This window comes from Cornus florida, unplaced genomic scaffold (genome assembly GCF_030987335.1).
Source record: "Cornus florida cultivar Cherokee Brave unplaced genomic scaffold, ASM3098733v1 CherokeeBrave_3.0.0_Hap2_Chr08, whole genome shotgun sequence".
NCBI classification, from domain to species: Eukaryota; Viridiplantae; Streptophyta; class Magnoliopsida; order Cornales; family Cornaceae; genus Cornus; species Cornus florida.
The window spans coordinates 74407388-74417855 of record NW_026775578.1 but is presented as its reverse complement, the minus strand read 5'-3'; the positions used below and the strand labels follow the sequence as shown (position 1 = coordinate 74417855).

Here is a 10468-nt window from a genome sequence, read left to right as displayed (position 1 = left end):
TACCCTTTATTTATTTTAATTGCCTTGTATTGAATTTATTTATATTGTAGTTTAATTAACAAATCAAAACACCTTTTGATCACTCGACCTACTAATCCAACTTTGTTTCCATATTAACATAGCTCTCAATCCCTTGGGACGATCCCTACTCACCCTAGTTATATTAGTAGTTAGAGGTAGTAGTGGCTTTTTATAAATTTAAGCTTGGCCACACTTTCATTGCAATTTGGGTGTACACGCGACAGCACACACCAAATTTTGGCGCCGTTGCCGGGGATTGATTTGGCAATGCCGTGTTTTGGAAACAATTAGGAATTAGTACTCTTTTGATCATGTTTTTACTTTATTTTTTTTAGTTACTTATTGTGTTTGTTCTTGATTGGCTAGGTGAATTGAGCAAAGGAAGTCAAGCAAGGGAGAATTGAAAAGCAATGAGCTAAGCTAAGTATAAAAAAAGGATAAATTGCAAGCTAAGAAAAAATTGAAAAAAAAAATGAATTAAAGTTGCTTAAGGACCCTTTGTGAGATCTTCTTAACTCAATCACTAGTTAAATCTTTGGCCCGCGTGGAGGCAATTTAATTTTCTTTGCATATTGTTCAAGCATGGGAGTATGGGATCATCGTATGTGGAGATTTATTGATTGATTTGTTGTGGGGGCGAAGTGCTTGCTTTGTTGATTTTGTTGTTGTGTGGTCTTAATCAACCCTTCGTCATTCTAGTGGAAAATCTAAAGGGTCATCTTTGTTATTTAGACCCGAATTTCATAGAACATCCGCCTTTCAACCAATTTCCTCTCAGAGTTCAAGCTCCAATTCCTCCAATGATCCTTTGTGATCATTACAACCTTCATGAATATCATTCACTAACTTGCATCTTGCTTCCTAATTTTGGGGCCAATCATTATGAAATTAAGCCCGAGACTATTCAAATGTGTCCACTTTTCTATGGCTTAAATGATGAGGAATCTTACAAACATCTTGATGAATTTCTTGAGATATGTTCCACCGTGAAATATATGAATATCTCGGAGGAAATTTTTAGGTTACTTCTCTTCCCATTTACTCTTAAAAATAAGGCAAAACATTGGTTCAACAATTTGGAGCCAAATTCATTAACTTATTGGATACAAATGCAAAATAAATTTTTGAAAAAATTTTACCCCGTAAGTTTGACCAATTCAATGAGAACCGCCATTAGAGAATTTTCTTATAGGGAAGGAGAACTTTTACATGAGGCTTGAGAAAGATTGAACGACTTGCTAAGGAAATGCCCACACCATGGCATTCCTAAATGGCAAGTGGTTCAATATTTCTATGAAGGTCTATCCGACACTCATAAGGACATTGTTGATACATCATGTGGAGGTTCATATTTTGGAAAACATGAGGATGATGTTTGGCACCTTTTTGAGAAAATGAGTGAAAATTCATTGCATAAGTCTCACACTTCTCGGGTGAGTCATGATCATATTAACAAAAAGAGAAATTTAAAAGTATGTTAAATTGAGAGTCCAATGGAGATTGTTGCCAAGGTTAAAACTCTTATTCAAAAACTTAATCAATTTTTATTGAGTAAAAAACCGATAACTAAATCATCTCCTCTTATTAATCATCATCTTCATCATTCTTGTGAGCCATGCATGACTTCTTCAAGTGTATTGCACACTACTTCCAATTGTTTCCATGGACATGTGCTTGATGAACGCTATGAACAAGTCAATGCCGCATTTGCTCACCCTCTTCCAAATGCTTATGTTCCGGTGTGGAGTGATCATTCAAATCCTTTCTAAGCTAAAAATTTTCAAAATCGATATATTCCTCCTCATCAAAGAAATAAAGGTTCAAAAGGATTTGTTTCATCTTCTTCTTATCATCAAAGAATGAATCATTTCACTCATCCTCAAGCTTATAATTCTCAAAGTAGCTCTAATAATCCTCATGAACTTTCTAGCAACTCCACATTTGAAGATAAGGTCTTAGTGGCTTTGAGTAGTTTGGAAATGAACACGAATTTGTTACATTCTCATTCTCAATCGATATCAAAGCTTGAGTCTCAAATCAGGATGTTAGCTAATGCATTGAATGCGAAAGAAATTGGTAAATTGCCTAGCCAACCCGAAAGGAACCCAAAAGCCTAATATCTTGTGGAAGCAAACTCTACATCAGGGTGCCCCTCCCAAGAGCAAATGCAAGCAATTACCACTTTGAGAAATGGTAGGTAAGTTGACAATAGGGTTGAACAACCAGTTGAAGGTAGTGAACCGGTGCAATTAAAAGTTAACACCCGTCCCGTTTCCAATCCTACACCTCCTTTCTTAGATGAAAGTGTCATCATCAAGAATTCTTAGCCCTCTTCATCTTTCCCCTAAGTTGCAAGGTCTTATGAGCCAAAAGTTCCATTTCCTTATACTTTGAAAGAAACTTTGCCTTTCGGAAGGCAAGAAAGAAAAATCCATGACATGATGGAGGTCTTTAAACAAGTTAACATAAATCTCCCTCTTTTAGATGCAATTAGACAAATTCCGCTTTATACAAAATTTTTAAAAGATCTTTGCACACAAAAGAGGAAGAGCAAGGGACAAGGCCCTAAAAAAGTGTTGTTAACGGAGCAAGTGAGCTCCATCATTCAACATAACACTCCACCTAAGTTCAAAGATCCCGGTGCTCCGACTATCTCATGTGTAATTGGAAACCATGAAGTTCGTAGAGCTTTTCTTATCTTAGGGGCGAGTGTTAATTTGATTCCTTACTCCGTGTATGTCCAACTAGGTTTGAATGAGTTGAAGCCAACCTCGGTGATGCTTCAATTAGCCGATAGATCCATTAAAACTCCTAAGGGCATGGTTAAGGACATTCTCATCAAGGTTGACAAGTTCTATTTCCTGGTTGATTTTGTGGTTCTTGATACCGAACCGGTTACTAATCCTACCAATCACATCCTAATCATATTGGGAAGGCCATTTCTTGCCACCGTAAATGCAACTATCAATCGTAGATCCAGGGTTATGGACCTTTCTTTTGGTAACATGATGGTTAAGCTTAATGTAAGTCAACATCCCATAGATGAAGATGAGTGTTGTCTCATAGATATCTTGGATGAGATTGTAGAGGAGTTCATTCCTTCCATGGTTATAAAAATACCAATTGAGGACAATCTTTCATCTCTTCTATCTGAGGATCCTCTTGCATCTTGTCTCCTTGAAATGTATGAAAATTGCGGGTTTGATAATGAAGGATCAATCAGCGAGGTTAATGACTTAATGGAATCCGTAGCAAGTTTGAATTTCCCCCCTTGGAAAGCACCAAAAAAACCTCTTCCTCCACTTTCTAGCATTTCACTGGTCCTATCTTTAGTCTCTCCACCCACTATTGAGCTTAAAAATTTCCCTCCCGATCTTAAGTATGCCTTTCTAGGCCCAAAAGAGACTCTTCCGGTCATCATCTCTTCAAATCTTGAAAAAGATCAAGAGAATGCTCTTTTGAATGTACTTAAAGAAAATAAGGAAGCTATTGGATGGAGTGTAGCGGATCTAAAGGGAATTAACCCATCCATTTGCATGCATCGCATTCTTATGGAAGATGATGTAAAACCTTTTAGAGATGCCCAAAGGAGATTAAATCCAAACATGAAAGAAGTGGTTAAGAAAGAAGTTATTAAGCTCTTAGATGCCGGTATCATTTATCCAATCTCTGATAGCAAATGGGTGAGTCCAACTCAAGTAGTTCCCAAGAAATCAGGGATTATGATGGTTGAAAATTTGAAAGGGGAAGCAATTTCCAAGCGTACCTCCAATTCGTGGCGTGTATGCATTGATTACAGCAAATTAAATGCCGCCACTAGAAAAAATCACTTCCCTTTGCCATTTATTGATAAAATTTTAGAGAGATTGGCCGGGAAACAATATTATTGCTTTCTTGATGGCTATTCGGGCTTTAGACCAAGAGAAAACCACATTTACTTGTCCTTTTGGAACATTTACTTATAAACAGATGCCATTTGGTTTGTGCAATGGCCCTGCCACATTCCAAAGGTGTATGATGTCAATTTTTTTGGACATGGTGGAAGAGTATCTAGAGGTCTTTATGGGTGATTTTTCTATTTTTGGGTCTTCATTTGATGCATGCCTCAAAAATCTAAATTTAGTGCTTAAAAGATGTCGTGAAATAAACCTTGTTCTTAGTTGTGAAAAGAGCCACTTCATGGTTCAAGAAGGTATTATTTTGGGTCATGTCATCTCGAAAAGGGGAATTGAGGTTGATAAAGCAAAAGTTGAGCTCATTTCTGAATTACCTCCACCTTCTATGGTGCGAGAAGTTTGCTCATTTTTAGGTCATGTTGGCTTCTATCGCCGTTTCATCAAGGACTTTAGCAAAATTGCTAGACCTTTGTGCAATCTTCTTGCCAAGGAAACTCCATTTGTCTTTGATCAAGCATACCTTGATGCTTTTCATAAACTACGTGACTTATTGTCATCTGCTCCTATTATGCAACCTCCTAGTTGGTCATTACCATTTGAAATCATGTGTGATGCCTCTGGTTATGCCATGGGAGCAGTTTTGGGGCAAAGGATAGGAAAACTTCCATGTGTCGTATACTATGTAAGCAAGACCCTCTTGGGAGCTCAATAGAATTACTCTACTACCGAGAAGGAATTACGTGCCGTAGTGTATGCCTTTGATAAATTTTGGTCCTATCTCTTAGGGTCAAAAGTCATTGTCTATTCCGCTTATGCTGATTTGAGGCACCTTTTGACTAAGAAGGAAACAAAGCCTCATTTGATAAGATAGATTTTGCTTCTTCAAGAATTTGATTTTGAAATTAAAGATAAGAAAGACACCAAAAATGTGGTTGCCGATCATCTCTCAAGGTTGGTAGTAGAATCTTCCCCGAGCCCACTAATTCATGATTCATTTCCGGATAAACAACTCTTCCAAGTTTCTAATGGATAAATGCCCTGGTTTGCCGACATCGTGAATTTTCTTGCAATAAGCAAGCTTCCGACCAATTGGTCAAAGCAAGCAAAGAAGCTTTCTTTGCTAACATCCGGAATTACTATTGGGAAGATCCTATCTTGTTTTGATATTGTCCAGATCAAATTGTGAGAAGGTGCATTCCGGAGAGTGAAATTCCAAGTGTGCTTGTGTTTTGCCATACCCTTACATGCGGTGGGCATTTTAGTGCAAAGAAGACTGCTTTGAAAGTGCTTCAAAGTGGGCTATTTTGGCCTACCATCCATAAAGATGCCTACAATTTTGGCAAGGAATGTGAGAGATACCAAAAAATGGGATCAATGTCGAGAAGAGACATGATGCCCTTGACAAATATTGTTGTTGTTAAAATCTTTGATATTTGGGGCATTAATTTTATGGGTTCTTTTCCTATGTCTTATGGATTTCAATACATTTTGCTTGCCATTGATTATGTTTCTAAGAGAGTGGAGGCTTGTGCTACCAAAACCAATGACCACTTCGTGGTTGTTCAATTCATTAAACCCAACATATTCACTCGTTTTGGTATGCCAAGAGCCATGATTAGTGATGGAGGAAAGCATTTTTGCAATCAATTCTTAAGGCAATTATTTCGTAAGTACTCCGTTACTCATAAAGTCGCCACTCCTTACCATCCTCAAACAAGTGGGCAAGTATAAGTTTCAAACCGAGAAATTAAACATATTCTTGAGAAAACGGTTAACATTACCCGGAAGGATTGGTCACGTAAGTTAAATAATGCTTTGTAGGTATATCATACGGCATGTAAGACTCCCATCGGTATGTCTCCTTATAGACTTGTTTATGGAAAGCCTTGCCATCTTCCGATTGAGCTAGAACACAAAGCTATATGGGCAATTAGAAAGCTTAATCTTGACCTTAACAAAGCCGGAGAGAATCGGTTACTCCAATTGAATGAGTTGGAAGAGTTGAGACACAATGCCTATGATAATGCCAAACTCTACAAAGAGAGAACCAAAACTTTTCATGACAAACACATTGTGAAGAAATCTTTTAAACCTGGTCAAAAAGCTTGGCTTTTGAACTCTAGATTAAAACTCTTTCCCAAAAAGTTGCGAACCAAATGGGAAGGCCCTTATGAAATCATTTCTGTTGCGCCCCATGGGGCGGTTGAAATTCAAAGTTTAAAGAATGGTAACACATTCAAGGTGAATGGGCAAAGATTGAAACCCTACATTGAGGGACAAGTTTTTCAAAGACATATGGAAACTTCCCTTTTGGTAGATCCAATCTATGAAGAGATATAGTGATGCACTCAATGTTCTCAAGAACGTCCAATTTCCTACATATTCTTGCATGTTCGATTGATCTCAAAGGAAGTTCGATCAATCGAACAGTCATCTTTGCGTCCAATCTCCTCTCTGTTCCATCGTGCGGAATATTCCTGCATATTTTAGCTCCCTGTGTATCGTGCAAACTTCATTCTAGATTGATCTGGAATTCTCAGATCGATCCAGTTTTTCCTTGGATCGATCTTAGTTCTGTACTTAGAAAATTTTTTGAAGCTTTGAAATATCACCTCTCTGTGCATCGATCGAACATGTCTGCAGGTTTTCACCAGTTGGATCGATCAAGATTTGATCGATCTATGCTTGATCGATCAGGTTGTTTTTACAAAAAAAAAAAAAAAAAAAAAAAAAAAAAAATTCAAAGCAGTATTCCGTCTTGCTAGAAACGTTAAACTTAGCACCCATACGACACATTGTATCTTTTATCTCTTGTATCATACATGTTTATTTTCATTTTTATTTCTTTATTTCTTTTTCCATTTTGTTTCATTGTACATACTTTCATAAAAAGAAAAATATAAAAAATTTTCCTATTATGCCCTTATGTGTACTCATGCTACTTTCTTATTTTCTATTGGGCTTAATCTCATATCTCTTTCATCTTGTGCTATATTACTTTCAATTGCATGCCTTGGTTATTCTTAAACCATTCGATATTTGATGTGAGTTTGCTAGTGTGGTCATTCAAGTAGGTTGTTGATTCCAAGTTTGGGGGAGACGTCTTTCGAATTGGATCACTACCGGGCTTCATGTCTATCTACCACAGTATACTCTTTCCATCTTTTCCATTGTTCTCATTACACATTGAGGATAATGTGTAGCTTAAGTTTGGGGGTAAGGTGGCTTTGTTGCATTCTATTTAAGTTGAGCTTTAAATGTATGATTGAGATTTGAGATTGATGCTAGCTATGATTTGATCTTTTAAGGACTATATTGCTTAAAATTTAAAAATTACTTGACTTGAGAGTCCAATACTCATTGTATACCTTGTGGTTGCCATTTGGAGTAAATTTTTTGAAAGATTGATATCTTGCTTGCACTTGTGGTCCACATCATCCTGATTTTGTGATTATTTTAAGATTCACTCTAGGATTCTACACTAGCACAGACGCACACTAGCATTCATTTGTGGGGTACATGCTTTGTTGATTATTGAATTGGTTATATCCCAATTGGGCTAGTAGTGCATTGAAAGCTTTCATTCTTGACAAAGGTGGATAACAAACCCTTTTCATTGAGTAGCCGAGATTCTAGCCTCATCAAGCACTAAATTTCTCATGCTGAAAGGTGGAGGGCCCAAACTCTAGGTTAATAATTAAATGCTAAAAAAAGGATTTGCAAAAGCAACAAAAAAGTGAGGACTTCTCTCAAAAGGTGAGAAGTGGGAAATGATTAGATGGAAGTTGTCTTGATTTGAACTTGTAAGTCCTTGGGGGTGCTTGAACACCTAATGCCCTAAAGCCGTCCGATTTGGGAGTCATTGACCTAACGCTCGACCTCATAGATCGCTAGAAAGCTTAATAGATCAACACATTGCACTATGCTTCCATCTTTGATCCTTAGGATTAGGAAAAAAAAAAAAAATTGAGTGAAAATAATAAGCGCACCTAGATGAATAAAACTTTAATAAAAGGTCCATTCTTTATCTTCATAATCGGTACTAGATTTGTGTGCTAGTTTGAGGGTAAGGATGTGATCATTTCTTTAGTTGGCTTAGATAACAACATACTTGATGCCAGTTCACTCAAAAAGAATTCTAGAGTTGTTTTGATTTGCATGATCATTTTCTTGATGTGTGGAGGACCGTACTTACTTGCTTGATGTTGAGATTTTGGGAGAGTGCTCAGAAATGGTTGAAAAATTGTATACTTGAGGTAGTTTTCTCCCAATGCTTGTTTGTAATATTGGTGCCTCTTTAGTGAGAATGAGCTTAATGTTTGTGGGTATCATTTTTGGAAACCCTCACGAGACTTCACTCGTCCGCTAGGGATAACCAAGGGGTTCAAAAGGCTTGTTGCATATGCTAAATACAATCGTGTTCCCTACGAAAGTGGCGTTATCCTTTTATTGCTTTCTAGTTCATAGTTGTATAGTCATTCATTTCATTCCTTTACTTTGTAGTTTATTGCTAGGGACTAGCAATATTTAAGTTTGGAGGTGTGATGAGCGTTGAAAAGCACGCATTTAAACTTCTTAAGCTCAAGTATTCTAGGACCTTTATCTATCTTATTTTCCCGTTTTAGATTAATTTCATGTTATTGCCCTTTTCAGGTGCTTATCCCCAAAATAAGTTAATTCAGCCAAATTAGAGCATAAAAGAAGTAATCTCAAGCTAAGTGGAAAAATGGAGCAAAGTGGTGGAAATCAGCAAACTTCGATCGATCAGGAATACTTTTGATCGATCTCACATTGATCGATCCCTCATCACCGAGATGGATCAAACCCCTTGTCCTTTTCCTCAAGAATTCCCATCTTCGATCGATCAAACTTTCTTCAGATTGATCGAACTTCTTTGATCTTATCCCAACCTACCACTTTTGTCTTTTGCCCAAAATATCCCAAAAATATCTCAGAATTGTCTTATTCCAAAAAGTTGTTGCTAAGGATTGATCGATCTGGCCTTACTTCGATGGATCTGGTCGGAGTTCGATCGATCTCATTTGAATTTGATCGATCAAACCTCCTCAAGTTTGAAATAAAACAGAGTCCAGCTCATTAAAAGATAGCTTGTGGTGTAATCATTGAAGGGACCCTAGTGCACGAGACTTGACCATTCGGTGTGACACTTGAGCTACCTATATAAGGATTTTGGGCCATTTTTACATCATAACTTAGATATCTCAATATATCTCATATCACATATCTTGGAGAGGAGGCTAGAGCTTAGAGAGACATACACTATTTGGGAGTTCTTCCATTCTTCTAGGGTTTCCATCAAGAAGAAGATCATTCCTACCATGAAGATGGCCCTTGAGGGTTGGATGACTACATCAATGAGTGGCTAAACATCTTCTTGGGGCTAGAGTTAGCCCTAAGCATGCCTTCTAGACCTTGATGTTTTATATTTTGATGGGATTTGTGTTGTAATCTTATCTTGACATTTGATTTATATATGAATCTTGTTTTTACAATGATTTGTGTTGATTAATACTTCCAATTGATCATTTCATTCTACCCATATGTCTATGTATGCTAGAATAGATGTTCATGTGTTTATCTTTTGGTTTTGTGATATTGATGCATGTCTATTTGTGTTGATACTATGAATCTAGAGATTGTCAAGGCATAGTGCTTAAATAGAATACTCTTGTGGTTTGTTTGATGGTTCATACTCATTTCTTGATGGATTGTGCCTCTACCTTAGTTTAATTAGTTTAATTTTCATGTCCTTAGCTTAGATGTAGTGTAGTTACTTTACTTTCTTAGATGTGAGGACAATCTATGCTTGTTGTTTGATGTTCCATACTTATGAATGCAAGTAGTATTATTCTCTAACTTGTTAGTGTATTGATTGTGAGCTTAAAGGAAGGAATAATGGCTTAGTTTGATATATTGTGCTATTCACTAGGTTGTCTAGATATTATATACTTAATTAGTCATCCATGCTTGTTGATTCAATCAATCACACCTCTTGGTATTACAACACATGTTTTCCCTCATTCATTACACATTGAGTGTCTAGAATGGTGATGTTTAGTGGTGACCTTTAGATCCTAAGACCTCTCTTTCTTGTTCTCTACCCTTTATTTATTTTAATTGCATTGTATTGAATTTATTTACATTGTAGTTTAATTAAGAAATCAAAACACCTTTTGATCACTCGACATACTAATCCGACCTTGTTTCTATCTTAACATAGCTCCCAATCCCTTGGGACAATCCCTACTCACCCTAGCTATATTAGTAGTTAGAGATAGTAGTGGCTTTTTATAAATTTAAAATTGGCCACACTTTCATTGCAATTTGGGTGTACACACGATAGCACACACCACCCCTATGGTTTTTTTTTTTTTTTTTTTTTTTTTTATTATTTTTATTTTTATTTTTATTTTTATTTTTTGTGCCACGGTAAAGGTCTATTATACTCTTTTGAGTTTTATACTATGGTTTAACCACGTGAAGTGATCATTAAACTCTTATGGACTCTAGAAGCCCTATGTTGACGTGAA

At 36.7% G+C, this 10468-nt stretch overlaps 1 protein-coding gene across 1 annotated transcript; it reads left to right on the top strand.

Annotated features, from left to right (window-relative positions):
- Positions 1-361: 361 nt before the first annotated feature.
- Positions 362-9422, top strand: LOC132268127 (uncharacterized). Its single transcript, XM_059768868.1, has 2 exons — positions 362-7133; positions 8571-9422. Exon 1 carries the CDS (start codon positions 2460-2462, stop codon positions 3984-3986), a length of 1527 nt encoding a protein of 508 aa, XP_059624851.1. The 5' UTR covers positions 362-2459; the 3' UTR covers positions 3987-7133; positions 8571-9422.
- Positions 9423-10468: the final 1046 nt, after the last annotated feature.

What these genes read in the sequence shown, in the direction of transcription:
- LOC132268127 (XM_059768868.1), top strand. Translation starts at nt 2,460, where the DNA reads ATGATGGAGGTCTTTAAACAAGTTAACATAAATCTCCCTCTTTTAGAT.